Source organism: Choristoneura fumiferana, chromosome 18 (assembly GCF_025370935.1).
Source record: "Choristoneura fumiferana chromosome 18, NRCan_CFum_1, whole genome shotgun sequence".
NCBI classification, from domain to species: Eukaryota; Metazoa; Arthropoda; class Insecta; order Lepidoptera; family Tortricidae; genus Choristoneura; species Choristoneura fumiferana.
In genome coordinates, this window is record NC_133489.1 from 1854568 (window position 1) to 1870876 (window position 16309).

General features: G+C 40.5%; 1 protein-coding gene across 2 annotated transcripts in view; it reads right to left on the reverse strand.

Annotated features, from left to right (window-relative positions):
* Positions 1 to 14783, reverse strand: part of LOC141438209 (ubiquitin-like modifier-activating enzyme 5) — a 27982-nt gene extending 13199 nt beyond the window's left edge. Inside the window, exons 1-5 of one of the 2 annotated variants that reach the window (XM_074101987.1) lie at positions 14719 to 14783; positions 9119 to 9451; positions 8316 to 8451; positions 7155 to 7351; positions 4413 to 4599 (exon numbers count right to left, since the gene is read on the reverse strand). In XM_074101987.1, coding sequence (XP_073958088.1) covers positions 4413 to 4599; positions 7155 to 7351; positions 8316 to 8451; positions 9119 to 9255 — 657 coding nt within the window. In that variant the 5' untranslated portion in view covers positions 9256 to 9451; positions 14719 to 14783. Of the gene's footprint in view, positions 1 to 1819; positions 2398 to 4412; positions 4600 to 7154; positions 7352 to 8315; positions 8452 to 9118; positions 9452 to 14718 lie in introns of those variants that run through there. The other variant, XM_074101986.1, reaches the window with a different exon arrangement.
* Positions 14784 to 16309: the final 1526 nt, after the last annotated feature.

Sequence of the window (16309 nt, forward strand, 5' to 3'; positions counted from 1 at the left end):
TGTTTAATATACATTTCCATGCAAAATCACAGCTTTCTAGCACTAACAGTAGTTGATCTAAGCCGCAAAAGTACCAACAAACAGACAAACAGACGGACGGACACGGCGAAACCATAAGGGTTCTTTGTATGACTACGGAACTCATAAAAACAAAGTCCTAATTTTCATGATCAAAGATCAATATTTTTGGCGGTAGTTAATTATATTTTTTCTCATAATTTAGATTCGAATTTACGTTTGAAATTTATCAGCCAACGTCATAAATAAGTGATCATTTCTGTAACTTGTCGCTTTCAGTCGTTACACAATTTCGTATGGCTTTTCAAACATGACATTAAAGTGACAAGGTACAAAAGTGATCACTTATTTATGACGTTGACTGTACCACAAAGAAAAACATGGTGGGGAAAAATCAATTTTGTGTGACGTTCCCAATGGGCAAGCGTGGGAACTAAGACCCAAGCCCTCTTATTCTGTGCCCTATCATGGGATGAGACGAGGCGAGAGAATAGGTATTTGACAAATTTTGAATTTACAATATACTGTATACTAGTATTATTACAAAAATATAGATATACAGCAATGTTTAGCGAAGAGAAAAATTAAATCGGTTGAAAATTGGATTGGATTTGTTTTTTTTTACTTATAGAAACGTACAATTATTATATAGTTTGTTGGTAGAGTTAAACCATAGTTTAACCACGCACAGGCGCCTTTGTGCCTACTTATGTCGTCAACAGTGTTCGCATGCTACCCTCTTATTTAGATTTTAAGCAAAATTATTGTTTTCTCAGTAAGTGATTTATGTAAATCTTATGAGAAATAAATATCATAAACCATATTTATATCGATTTTTGAAAAATCTACATATCTGTCTCTTTCTACAACGCAGCAAGTATCTATGCAGCAAGTATGGCGCTACTTGCGTGTGACGTCACATGCAAAAGTCTTTCTCTGTATAATCTTGAATTTCAAACTTTCATAACTCTGTTATATTTAAATATAACTTAAAAATTTATTTTCTGTTCGATAACATGCATTGTCAAGCTTTAATTTATGAAATGAATAAAAAACCGGCCAAGTGCGAGACGGACTCGCGCACCGAGGGTTCCGTACAAATATTTTTATTATGTGATGTTACTAAAAATTCATGCTTTTCGCATTTTTTCCTTTATCGTTACTATAAGACGTTGCTTTGTACCAAATTTCAAAATTCTGAGTTCACGTGAAGTACCCTGTAGGTTTTGATTCCCTTGCGAGCGTCAAAAATTTACAGCATAAACGGCTGTATCTTTTGATTGCGTTGGCTTAGAAGTTTGATTTATTCACAGCTCCTAGGGACAGTAGACCTGAGTATTTAATATGAATTTCAGCTTGATACTTCTACGCGTCCCTGAGATAAAGGGTCTTGACAGTCAAACAGACGGACAACAAAGTAATCCTATAAGGCTTCCGCTTTTTCCTTTTAAATAAATAAATATCACGAGACAATTCACACCAATTAACCTAGTCCCAAAGTAAGCTTAGCAAAGCTTGTGTTATGGGTACTAAGCAACGGATAAATATAATTATATAGATAGACACATACTTAAATACATATTAAACACCCAAGACCCGAGAACAAACATTCGTATTTTTCATACAAATATTTGTCCCGACGCGGGAATCCAACCCGGGACCTCAAGCTTCGTAGTCAGGTTCTCTAACCACTAGGCCATCTGGTCATCTAAAGTCTTTTGGGGTACGGAACCCTAAAAATAGTCAAATATCGTATTCGCATTGTGTAAACAAGGTATTAAAGGGTGTTAAAAAGGAATACCTGTTCAAAAGGTTCGTCCTCGGGGTCGTATGCTTCCTCGTACTCTGACGCTAACCGTAAATTATCGATTTTCGCCGCTAACTTATTGTATTCTTCTTCAACGTTCAACTCTTCTTTAACCGTTTCTTCGCAGTTGATAAAAGTAATTTCTTTAAACCAAGGACGTTCCTGATCAGACTCCTTTAAGTAGTACGAGAGGAATGTTGACCGCCGACACTTAATTTCAATCTTCATATGCCGCATAGTGGCTTCAGGAAATGTTTCCTTATATTTGTACAAAAGCAACATGTAACTTTTCTTTTTAGCTTCAATGTCGTTGAAGCTGTCGTGATTTCTATTCCACAGTGCTGGCAGCAGTTTGTAATATCTTAGGAAGGATATGATGAAGCTCTCGCGAATCTTTTTACCTCTTCGTTTCATTTTGCCGTCAGTTCCAACTAAATGACTAATTATTGCACTTCCTTAATTTATTTTATTTTAAACAATAAATTAAAACATTAAAACATAGTCAATAATTTAAATAAGCGTCGGTTGTCGACAGCCGTTCGGCTCGAGTCAATGTCTGTTAATATTTAAATCGGAAACCATTTGAAAGCTGTTGATCATTTCTAAAAAAAAAGTGGGTAGTTTTACGACCGCCTATTGTCTACCTCAATGTTTATATTTTTGTAATGTCTCTGTACTGCTTTTGGTGATCAATAAAGAATATTTTTGTATTGTATTTTATTGTATCTCGAAAATCGTGTCTTCGCCAACCGTTTTTTAACGGTTTAACGTTTTTTTTTTTTTTTTAATTATAGCTCGCGCTCTTGGCGCATTTAGCCAAACGGGGAAACGGAATTAGATAAGGGAAATGCGTAAGGATCGGAATTTAGAAAAATGGGTTGGAAAAGATCAGGAAGGGTAAAAGATAAATAATAATACTTATAGTTTTATATTGTTATGAGATATAAATGTATATAGAGCTTTAAATATATATAAGGTGGGTTCAAACCCCGGCTCGCACCTCTGAGTTTTTCGAAATTCATGTGCGGAATTACATTTGAAATTTACCACGAGCTTTGCGGTGAAGGAAAACATCGTGAGAAAACCTGCACTAACCTGCGAAGCAATTCAATGGTGCGTGTGAAGTTCCCAATCCGCACTGGGCCCGCGTGGGAACTATGGCCCAAGCCCTCTTGTTCTGAGAGGAGGCCTGTGCCCAGCAGTGGGACGTATATAGGCTGGGAGGATGGAGGATGAAGACATCTGACGATTACACTAAGAAGATTTAGGAGTATCTCTGATTGTCTATATGGTGTTAAATAATGCATATTTGTACTGTATTGATTCTCAGTAAACATAAAAAAAAACATGGAAAAAAAAACATAAAACAAAATCCCCTTACCTAGCGGCGGGTAATAAGTACCTTACCTACCTTCTCTTTACTACCTTTGCTTTGGTCACCACTCGAGAACCTTTCTTCGCAACGGTTACCTTATTGAGCGATGTGGCCTGTCCCTGGCCACCTACATATTCTTCTCAACTTTCATATATAATCATCACCATCATATCAGCCGTTGGACGTCCAGTGCTAGACACAGGCATCCCCCACAGAACCCCAGTTGATTCGGTTAGAGGAGACGTGGAACATCAACCTTCACCCATCTGATAACCAGATGAGACATATTTTTAACCCCCGTCGCAAAAAGAGGGGTGTTATAAAGTTTGACCGCTATGTGTGTCTATCTGTGTGTCTGTCTGTCTGTGTCTATCTGTGCATACCATAGCTCTTAAACGGGTGGACCGATTTGAATGCGATGCGGTGGTTTGGTGCAGGTCCCACTCCGGACACCCGCTGTATTAAAATCCGTCGCACGCGCCCGCGCCTTTTAACACAGTTCATACAATTTCTTATTAGACGGGCATCCGTTCCAGGTAATCCGCGTCAGCTAGCGGAGGCACTGAAGTGACAGTCGGGGGTTTTTTGTTGGTTAGGTTATTATTAAATGTTATTTATTTACAAACACGCATATGATAGCTTGCCTATCGAAGTGTTCATGGCCGGCTATATTTAATTAAATTAATTTTAATCCATTTTTTTTTGACTACCCTCTCTTTTGATATCCAGTTTTTTTTTATTCCAACTGGTAGTTCTTAATGCAGAGAATCCGGTTATCAGATGGGTGAAGGTCGATCTTTAGCGGCTCTTAGACCATCTGCATCCGCCGTGAACGATTGAACCAGGTCATCCGTCCATCTCGTTAATGGACGTCCTATACTGCGCTCGCCGATCCGCAATCTTCAGCGAACTCTTCAGCCCCAACGGCGAACTATTCTCTGTGCTATATGGCCTACCCACCCATTGCAATTTCAACAAGCTAATCCACTTGGCTATCTCGGTAACCTCTTCTATGTATCTCCTCATTTCTGACATTTACATAATTCATTGGCTTAGGGAGTAAATCTGCTGAATCCGTTCCAAGAATCAATCCATTTGAAATTTATTAACATGTGTCCGTAAGTAAAATAGGACATTGGTAAAAAAATTAACAGGTTTACTCCCAAAGCCAACGAATATGCTTCTTTAGTGTTAGGGATATGTATGACTTACAGCAAAGCAGGCGGTGACACCGGGCACGATGAACTGTATGTGTCCAGAGACAGCGTTTTCACTGACTCCGCTCTCGAACCAGCTCTGGCTGAGCTCGTTGCAGGCCGTGTTGATGGCCATCCGGGCTTCGAAGTTGTCCACGCAGCTGAGGACCAGGTCCACGCGCCCGCCAGAGAGGCTGCCGGTGCTGGGGTACAGATAAATAATAATAAAAGATTTGAAAAGTATCATAACCAAAATAAATGGTTTTACTTAAATAATACTGTACAATACATTGAAATATCGGTAAAAATATGCTGGGAACTGGAAATTGAATCAGGGTCGAAAAAAAAATACAGTCAGCAGCATTGTGCAGATTAGCGGTTGTGGCGCTCAAAACGATCTAAACAATCTTATAATTATCTTCGCAGTAGTCATGTGTTTATCATTTTGAGCACTGTAACTGTAAGTACTAATCCACTTCTGCTGCTGACTGTATCAAGAATCATATAATATCATTAATACCAACAATGCAGACTGAACAGAAATGTTTAATGGCATATTGTTATGTTGTGTTTTAATGTTTATTCTCGGGTCTTTGATGTTTAATATGTATTTAAGTATGCATTTATCTACATAAGTATATTTATCCGTTGCTTAGTATCCATAGTGCAAGCTTTGCTTAGTTTGGGACTAGGTCAATTGGTGTCAAAGTGTCCCATAGTATTTATTTATATATTTATATATATACAGTTGTGGTCATATAATTAAGAACGATTTTTTATAGAGAAGATTTTTTCAAACTGACAAGTGTTACTAACTGCATGTATATTTTTGTACTTCTCTCGGTATCGTAAAACTTTTCCGTACTAGCGGTAAATTCATTTATACATATAATTGGCTAAAAAATAAATATATAAACTTTATACATTAAATCTAAACCTAGTATTACTACTTACTGGCTGGTCATATAATTAAGAACGCTGAGTAGTTTATTTTTTATTCAAATTTATATAGAGAACGGACGGCCGCTTTGTGGTTTTAGGTTATTATTCGAATAATTTTGGCGCCATTTAGTGCCGTAAAAGTCTTAAAGGCGATTGCTTCATATAAAAACAATGGGGAAAAATAAAAGTTGTGATAAATCTACAAGAGAAGTAATACTAAAACTTTGCGACAAGAATTGGTCGTATAAACACATAGCCGATCATCTGCAATGTTCAAAAACTATGGTTTTCCACGCCATAAAGCATTTTGCCACGTATCAAACTACTTCAAATGTTCCGCGTGTACCTAGACAAAGAAAGTCATCTCGTCGAGATGATCGAAATATCGTTCGTTTGGCAAAACAAAATCCTTTTAAAGGGTCTAATACCGTCTAATGAGTTAAGAAAAAAATATTTTGGCGAAAACCACCCTTCAGCAATCTCGGCACGCATTATTCGAAGGCGTTTGGTAGAAGAAAAGTTGCACGGAAGGATAGCAAGGAAGGTACCTATGTTGAAACGGTGTCATAGGCAAGCCCGGCTTGCATTTGCAAGAAGATATGAAAACTGGACAGTCAGACAGTGGAAAAACGTTCTTTTTTCTGACGAGACAAAAATAAATAGGGTATGTTCTGATGGCAAACGATATGTAAGATGGCTTTCAAATAAAGCATTCGACCCAAAGTACACAAAAGTGACTTTAAAGCATGGCGGGGGAAATGTAAAAATTTGGGGATGTTTTTCTGGACATGGTGTTGGACCTGTTAGGCTGATAGAAGGAAACATGGATCAATTTCAATACAAAAAAATACTGGAAGAAACAATGTTACCATATGCTGAAGGCATGCTTCCGGTTATTTGGACATTCCAGCATGACAATGATCCCAAGCATACTGCACGTACCGTTAAGGAATTCCTCACATCGCAATCAGTTTCTGTCTTAGATTGGCCAGCCGATAGCCCCGATCTTAACCCAATAGAGCATCTTTGGTGCGAAGTCAAGAAAAAGGTTTCAAATCGACAGTGTGGCAATTTAAGAGAACTGTATGACGTATTCTTAGAAGAATGGAACTCTATCTCTCTTGCGAAATGTCAAAAATTGATAGATTCAATGCCTCGCCGGTGTAAGGCAGTAATAAAAAGCCGTGGACATGCTACTAACTATTAATTTTAGTTAAAATGTATTAAATTCCTTTTTTTTCTGTACAAACTTCACGTTAGTGTGATTTAGTTAATCTAAGTTTCAAATAAAAAAACTTTCGAGCAGTTCAATAAATCGTTCTTAATTATTTGTCCAGCTTCATTACTATTTTAATTTGTTACTAAAGAGAATAAAAACAAAATTTGTAAAAAAATGTCAGCAATTTTATTATCTATTCTTAATCCCGTTTGCTCTATTCATGTTGCTATTTCATAACGTAACTAGTTACTTCTAAGAAGGAACCACGACTACACATGACATGATTTAGTTAAAAATAATCTGGAACTTCAAATCGTTCTTAATTACATGACCACCACTGTATATATATAATATTTAGTGTGGCAATGGCAATATATGTCATTTTTTTATTTTATTTATTGAATTGTTATGTTAGGAATGTTAAGATAAAAAGTACCCTATGCGTGTGTTTTATTACATTTTCATTTTCCAGCTATCTTCATACCAAATTTCAACCAAATCCATCCAGCCGTTTTAGCGTGAAGGTGTAACAAACATACACATATACTTACAAACTTTCGCATATTACAATATTAGTAGGATTACTATGACACTAACCTAATAGCATTGCAGAACTTTTGGAAGTTCTCCATAGTGGTTATGTTGTAGTTGTAAGCATCTATAGCCACATCAGGGTTGATGGTTTGCAGGGTGGCTGCGGCAGCATCCACCTTACTGAGCCCGGCTTGGTGCGGTTGGAAGAACAGGCGGTTCATGTTAGCCAACTCCACTTTATCATAGTCGAAGAGGATTAGCTGCAAACAAAAAAGTTCTAATTGAAATTTCGGTTTTAAAGCTTTTCTGCTGACGGTGTTTATGTTGACTGTACTTGTATTCATTCAAGTAACTAGCACTTGGCGGTTATTTTAAACTTGCGTCACTTTTAGCTTCAGTAAAGTAAATATTTATATGTATAAAGTAGTTGAGTAAAAAATATATGTATGCGTGTTTAATGAAATGATTAATCAATACATTTATAAGCTTTTGCCCGCGGCTTCGCCCGCGTGGAATTCGGTTGTCGCGCGCAGTTCCCTCGGGAACTGTGCATTTTCCCGGGATAAAAAGTAGCGCCAAAAATCACATAGATCCGCCGCTCCGTTTCGACGTGAAAGACGGACAAACACACACACATTTTCGCATTTATAACATTAACTATGGATTAGTAAATAAAAAAAGATAAGATTGACATCATCATAATGATGGATGAAATTCTATAATTCATGAAATAAATAAATAAACAATAACAAAAAATATCAAAACAAATTGGCACCAATTCAAATAAAGCTTTTACTATAGGTATTAAGCAATAGATAAACATATTTATTTACATAAATGGGTCGATCAACTTTTACTTGTCACTCGTTGCTATAGTTACATTCTCCTGAGTTACTCTTTAAACCATAAGTTCATAGGATTAAAATCTACGAAACATGCATTTTTGTAGTAGTTTTAGGCCCCTTCTATAACTGGTCATCTAATAAACATATTAGTACAATGTGACACAACATTTCTTATATTAAACTGTACTACTTTTGTCCCCTCGCTGACGGGACAGAATAACAAACCCAAATACACATTAAACTTAAATACATTATGTAAATATCAACTCCAATCTGGGATTACAACTGGGACCTCAAGCCTCATAATCAGGCTCTTGAACCACTATATGGACAAAGAAATAAATGTAACATTATTATTAACATGGAAGGAATACCACACCTTGCCAATCCCACATCTGGTGAGCATCTCGGCAGTGACGCTGCCCACCCCACCCACTCCCACCACAGCTACAGACAGCTCTCGGATCTTCTCATAGTTATCCACAATACCCATGCGCTTCAATGCCATTAGACGACTGTAAAAGAAATTAGTAGTGTATATAGCACATCATGAAATACATTTAAAGTTAAGATGTGGGTACACGCAAGATAGCGATAAGTCAGCAAGTTATCGAAAACAGCCTGTTATATTATACGTAACATATGGGTACAGCGCACTACAAGTAAGGGTAATAGGGTGAAATATCGACGTCGCTTTGCAGAAAATAGACTACCGCTTGCGATTACCTACTGTATTAGTAGTTTTTATAATTAGAAGTAGTAAGAAGACTAATGTGTCAGTTTACACGTATGTAGTGAGTACGTTACTCGAAAATGGTTGGAAAGGGTGAATATTCGGGCGTTTGTACCGCCGTCATTGTTCTTAACACTTTTTTTATCAGATTTCTTAAGAAATAGGTACAACAAAAATCAACATCAAACACATGTTGATTTTTATTGTACCTTTTTCTTAAGAAATCTGAAAAAAAAGTGTCAACAAGACGGCAGTACAAGCGCCCGAATATTCACCCAAAAACGTATTTAAAAGCAAGGCCAAGAAATGCGTCATTTTCGAACCAATTTTAGTAGGTAATTTTTAAGTGAATTTACAGTGGGAAATAATGAATTCTGTAATGTAAAACTAATAAAGAATGAACAAATTACAATTCTACCGTAGGTAATTTTATAGGAAACGCGAAATACCTGTAAGGGTTAGAGTCGACGACTTCTGATGACATTACATCAATCTTCTGCCGCGCGGGGCCCGCGTTCACTTGTACAGCGGCCAGCTTAGCCTCCAACTCCTGCACTTTCTTCTGTAATTCCTCAACAGATGCCATTTTTTTTCGTTAATTAGTATCTGTTTAACGCAAACGGTCAACTTCAACTTCAACTTTTTTGTTAAGTGGCAATCGGTCGCTTTTGGTTAGCGTCCATTACTGCCAATGACACCTGACAGCAGCAAAGTGTATATTGTGTCAGACCGGTTGAATAAGATATCTAAACGGGAGTTGTCGAAGCGAGTTTGTTGCGTACCTGCAATAGACATACACAAAACATAGGGACAGCACAAAACATAGAAGACAGTACAAACATTTAGACATTACAGATCGGATCAAAGGGAGAGACAAAAGCGAAAAAGCACCTAAAGTTTTATTTTTTCTTTAGTTATATATTTAATTAGGAGGTTAAGGATTTTTTGTTAGAGGAGGCATGGAGTAGGAGGGTTTTAAGGTTGGTGGGTTTAGGAATACAAGGCGGGAGGATGTTGTATAGGGAGTAGTTCTCATCGGGCAGTTTAAAAGGATATGATCTGCAGTACCCTCCTCCAGGCCGCATGAACAGAGGGGGGATTGGACAATGCCCCATCTATACAAGCGGGAGGGAGAACAAGTATGTCCTATACGTAGTCTGCAGATGACTGAGGTGGTCTGTTTGTTCGCTTGGCGAAACCGGTAAAACCAAGGCTTGGGGGGAATGTTTGGCTGGATATCCCCGTAATGGCGGCCTTTGACCAATAAAGAGCTCTCATAATGACGGAGCCACGTAGAGGAAAGATCGGATTGGCGGCAGAGAAGAGGTCATAGAAGTAGCAGTGGGGGTGGTCCAAACTGCCGATTTCCACGGCCTCTTTAGCATGGGCGTCAGCGGCCTCGTTGCCTTCGATCCCAGAATGACTGGGGATCCAGGATAATGAGATCTCAATGTTGCGGAGATGAGCTTCGAATAGGGTTTGCCTAATGAGTAACACTAAAGAAAGTTAATTTTAGCAGAGAACGGGTTGGCCTTAATTGATTGTAAACCGCTAAGAGAATCCGTAAAAATTATCGATCGACTAATCCCATGGGCATTGATATACTTAACGGCTTCCAAGATAGCAACTAGCTCTCCGGTAAAGACCGACGTGCGAGGCGGGCATTTAAAGCTCAATATAACTGAGTCACTCGGGATCCAGACTGCCGAACCCACCGCCCCGCCAAGTACGAGCCTGGAGGAATCCGTGAATAATAGCGTCCAGCCTTGCCAGAAGTTTTCGATATTGCGCAAAAAGGAATTGTTCGCACCGGGTTGACTTTTTGATATTCCAAAGTCCAGGATTATGTTCGGTTGAAAAATAAGAGCATCGTAACTATGAGCGAAGAGGGGGAGTCGGGAGCATGTGAAAGAGGGTCCGGGAGGCTACTGAATTTACGGAAACTATTTATCAGGCATGGCGGTTTTTGTTAAACCAGAATCCGCTGTCAGTAATTAAACGCGATAGTTCTTGAAGCTTAGGTAAAAGGGGGTGGTCGTCCAGAAGGGAAAGTCTAAGGAAGAAACGGTCAGCCAGATACTGCCGTCGGAGGAAAAGGGGGGGTCAGATGCTTCTACTTGCAGGGCATTGGTCGGGGAGGATTTCATGGCCCCCAGGATCACCCGGAGGGATTGGAACTGGATTTTATCTAGTTTACCTAAGGCCACCTTGCTGCAAGGTTCTAAAGCAAAAGAGCCATAATCAAGGACGCTGCGCACTATCGCATTGTACAGGAGTTTCTGGGAGAAGGGTGAGCACCCCACCACACACCCGAAAGACAACGTAAAATGTTGATGCTCGATTGGCATTTTTAACTGTCAAATCAATATGGGGGCAACCGGAAAGACGAGAGTCAAGCGTAACGCCTAAACTTAACTTTTACTAACAGGGATCAGTTGATTATTGAAAGCGACTTCCACAGGGGATAACGATCTTTTTCTGGTAAAGGGGACCACGCTACATTTGGGAACTGAAAGGGAAAGACCATGAACAGCAAGCCATTCTCCCAGATAGAATAGGGCTGGTTCAAGTTACACGTAGCTACCTCGACGGAGTGGGACGATGAAATACAATGCTATATCATCTGCGTATTGTAGAATGTTGCAGAACGGTGAAACAGCCTCGTCTAGGTCATGGGTGTACAAACTGTAGAGTAGGGGACTTAATACAGATCCTTGTGGGGACTTGCCAGATTAGTCTCGGAGTGGAATGGGAACCATTATGTCTCACCTCGATGGAACGTTCCATAAGGAAGTTACATATGAAATGCGTCAGCTTCTGCGGCAAACTCAGCTTAGATAGCTTATCTCTGAGTAAGGAGAGTATGACATTATCATATGCGGATGATATGTCCAAGAATACACCAACAAGGAACTCGTTCCTTGAAAAGGCGATTCTGATGTCGTTGTTAAATCGAGAGACTATCCATGGTGCCCATTCCCCTCCGAAAACCAAATTGGCTTTTGGACAGGATTTTTTTTAGATTCTACGAACCACTCTAGACGCTTCTTATCATGTGCTCCAGGATTTTGAGTAGGCAGGATGATAAAGCGATGGGACGATGGGAGAAGGAAGGAGAGGATCTTTTCCTTGTTTATGTAAAGGGATGATAATTTGATTTTTCCAAGCCTCTGGAACGAAACCCAGATCAAAAAAATGATTTAGAAGGTCTAGGAAGTATTTTTTTGTAACCTGACCAGATTTGACAAGAAAGGCGTAAGGGATACTATCTGGACCAGGAGCAGAGTTCTTAAGGTGGTCAAGCGATGCCAGAAGTTCTGCCCAGGAAAACGGTTGGTCAAAACTGTTCTGGGGGCAATTCAGAGGATAGCGGGAAGGGAGAGAGTTAATATGAGGGACAGAAGGGGGAGATAATGTGTCGATAAATGCCGTGAGCCAAGCTGAGGAGTCGTTACTTGGCGCATCGCGGGCTATGAATGACCCTCGGAAGCGTTTTATGGCTTTCCATAGTACAGTTGAGGGAGTGCGAGGAGAGATATTTTGGCAGAAGTTTAACCATCCCGATTTCTTTTTTTTTCTGAACATACGTTTCGCCAGGGCTGCCGTCTTTTTGAATGCGAGAAAGTTATCCAGGGACATATTTCCACAATACGCTCTCTCGGCCTCGTTCCTTTGGCGAATCATGTCCGAACATTCAGAATCCCACCAAGGTGGAGAGGACCTAGCCTTATAGCGTTTTTTAGGGGGAATATTTGTGTTAGCTGCAACTGTGAAGGCGTCGATTAGATTGTCATGACAAATAGGAGCATTTTCAGGTAAGACAGTGGGCATCTTGCTTACTGCTGCGTCCAAGTCCGCCGCGAACTGATCCCAATCTGCCTTGGACAAGAGGTACCTACTAGTATTTAGGGGAGAACTGGGTTGGGAAAAGGATGTAGGGAAGGATATTAAGATGGGTAGGTGGTCACTACCATAGGAGTCCTGGAGAACAGACCACGAGAGAAGGGTGCCAAATTGTGGAGAGCACAAGGAAAGATCCACGGCGCTAGGATTCAGGCCTGGAGCCGTTCTGCGCGTCGGCGAACCATCGTTGAGAAGACAGATGTTTTTGTCCTCCATCAGGTCAACGAGATCACAGGCTAAAGCGTCGTAATCGGCACTACCCCACATGAGATGGTGACAGTTAAAGTCACCTAAGATGAGGAACGGGCCCGGGAGGGCAGAAAATATGTGCTCGAGGTCTGATATATTAATAGAGTGAGGATCATGAATATAGATCGAAAGAACGGAAAAGTCCATAATCTTGGCGGCGACGGCATTAATACCACGAGCGATAGGGGGAAGAGTTATACGAGTATACGTAATAGAAGATTTAATGAGAAGAGCGGCTCCTGCGTAGCCGTCATCTCTGTCATGTCGGAGGCACGAGAAGCCAGGCACCCGAAACCGGGATCCTGGAATCAACCAGGTCTCCGATATGGCAAAGACAGCAGGGTCATACGAGGATACCATTTGCAGAATTTCGTGTTTCTTAGGGCGGAGACTGTGACTGTTCCACTGGATGAGATGGAATTTTGACAACTGAAAGAAACTGGGAAAGTTTATTGGCGACGTTGGGCGGTAGTGGGAATTCATCCATTTTGCTGAACATATTGATCAACAAGGATAGCAACATATCCAGCAGGTTATCGTTGTGTGGGGAATGACAGGAGGGTGAGAGCGGGGAGTTAGGGGACTGGAGCGCAGCACCAGTCCTCGGAGGCGGAGGGTTCCGATCACTAATTAAGGCGTTGTGCGCGGCGCGGTCATATCCTTGTGTTAGGGGGCGACGTGGGGACCTTGGGATGAAAACGGTTTTCCTATAGCTTTGGGACTGACTGAAGGTGGGGGAGGGAGGAGTTGTTTTGCGATTGAGACAAAATATGGTCTGTTTGGGAAGGGGGAGCATCTGAGCCGCATCAGCGTACGTTCTCTTCACGGGGGGAACCTCTCGCATGCCTGAGAGTAAGAAATATTGTCTTCAGACATTGTATCCTTAATAGCCTGTTGGCGAGTGTGTTCTGGGCAGGTCTTGTTAGTAGCGAAGTGCCTGCCTGAGCAGAACAAGCAAAACGCTAAGTCTTCCTGCACAACACATGTCTTCCCTGTATGTTCTTGACCGCATTTGAAACACTTTGGTTTTGATCGGCACTGCTCTGATATGTGTCCGAATTTGCAGCAACTGTGGCACTGTATTGTGGGCAAACGGTACTTTTCAACCACCAAAGATGTGTAGCAGCAGAAAATTCTGGACGGAAGAACTTGGCCGCTGAAAGTAACTACAACAGTTCCTGTAGGGATCCATTCAACTCCATCAGGTTTGTGGACTTTGCGGTTTAGTCGTCTGGCTTTGAGGATTACCCCACAGCCAGAAGGAAGCTCTACTTCACTGACGAATGCATCCAGAGCAAGGTCCGTTGGCACTCCTCTGACAATACCCATGCGAGTGACATTAAATGTTGGTATGGTTGCTTCAAAGTTTTTAGACGCAAGTAAAGGGTCCACTAAGAAGGCATTTGCTGCCTCTGCCGTGTTAAACTCAACGCTAATGCGGTTTCTACCTACTTTTTTATACCGTCTCGCGTTATATTCTGTACACGAGAGTTAACCATCACTTGGCCAAACTTAATGGGGTTTAGGGTGGTACCGGAGGAGGGATCGGATTCAGGTTTGGAAACATGGACTAGGAAAGGTCCTCCGTCGTTGGAAGTGTATTTTCGTCCATTTTTATAATCCGGGTGTTCATAAAGATGAGCTATGGAGTCGGAAGGAGCCCTGCCCCCCAACTTAGTGGGAGGTTGGGATCCACCCTGCACCGTAGCCCTCCTTTTTGTCCCCAGTAAGGATATCTCGGCTTCCATCGGCCCCTCCGATTGACTGTCTTGCGACAAATCCACCGGTGGGCCGGCGGAAACCGGGTCCCCAACAACTGAGGTTATGTCTGGAGGTTTTGGCGGGAAATGAGACATAGCGGGGTTAACAGCGTACAAGAATTGGTTAAAACACTTACTGAGCGCCGATTCCGATGGGTAACACAAAAACACGAAAAAAAATAGCACTAGGCCACAAAATTTCGCAGGTCCGACACAAACACGTGCTGACACCAAGGAAGTCAAGCGGTCAGTCCAACGCAAACGGTCTCGAAAGTAATCAAACAAATCACCCAGCTGGCGACCGAGCTCGAGCTGAGTTGTCAAACGAAAATGTCAAGTTAAGTTGACGTGACGTTTCATTTGCCACGATACGTTCAAAGACAGATGCGTTCTGTGGAAAATAAAAAACAAAAAAAGTTCTTCAAAGGATTAGAGTCAGCGAAACGTGGCGGCAAGGAATGGCGCAAAATTAAAAAAATCCGACCCATATTCCACACATAAAAAAATCTATCGCAAATATGTAAAAGGGGGCACACACAAAAGCATTAAATTCGTACATTGCACAAAATGAAATAAAAATAAATAAAAGAGACAACACCAATAGAACCCCTCTTCCTTACGACGGACAGTATTTTTTTTTATTCGACTGGATTGCAAACGAGCAAATAGGTCTCCTGATGGTAAGAGATACCGCCCATAAACACCTGCAACACCAGAGGATTGCAGATGCGTTGCCAACCTAGAGGCCTAAGATGGGATACTCAAGTGCCAGTAATTTCACCGGCTGTCTTAGTCTCCACGCCAAAAACACAACAGTGCAAGCACTGCTGCTTCACGGCAGGATTAAGCGAGCAAGATGGTGGTAGCAATCCGGGCGGACCTTGCACCTACAGTATACTTATACCTACTTACTTTAACTTAAAAGCCCCAAATTTTTGAGTTACGACAGTTTTTATTTCATGTGCGAAATATTCGCATTCATAATTATACTATACTCCGTTTAATTTAAGGTTTGAATTAACGGTCAAATTGCAACACACGTTTGTCGGAATTTCGAACACAAATAGACTAAAAATATCTACATCGCACTACATGTATTTATTACCGGTATTTATTACGTTATTACGTTTTTATCATAGAAGTTAACACAATTTAGGCGTAAGAACATAGATCTTGCATTATTTAGACACGTTTTTGTGATGCCTAAGTGCATGGTTGCGTATGGTCGGCCACTACTCCTATAAGACAAGTTTTACTTAGCTTAGGAGTTAGAGGATAACTGTTTGTGGAAGTGTGAACATGTACCTACCTACAGCAAATTGTTTCCTACCACATATTGTTACCTATCTGTTTCTTAAATAAGTATTTGTTGTTGTACTTTTTTTATATGCAATAAACTATTATTATTATTAATTTTAATAGTTTCGTTGTTTCATTTAAAAACGTGTGCAAATTTTACCGTTTCAAATGGTAATATAAATGGAGTACAGTACGTATAACTAAGTTTAGCCTATTGTATCCAGGGTTTATCCACTGTGTAATTATAAGTTACATATTTACAATTGTGTATCACTAATCAGAGAATCCTTAGTAATGTAGGGTAAATAATACCTTCAGTAGGTAGGTACTTTTACGCACCTAAAACAAGAATGGGGACAACTGTTTTCGACTTAACATTAGTTTGGCTTCCTATTCACACCGTGTATTTAAGCCAAATACTCTATCCAT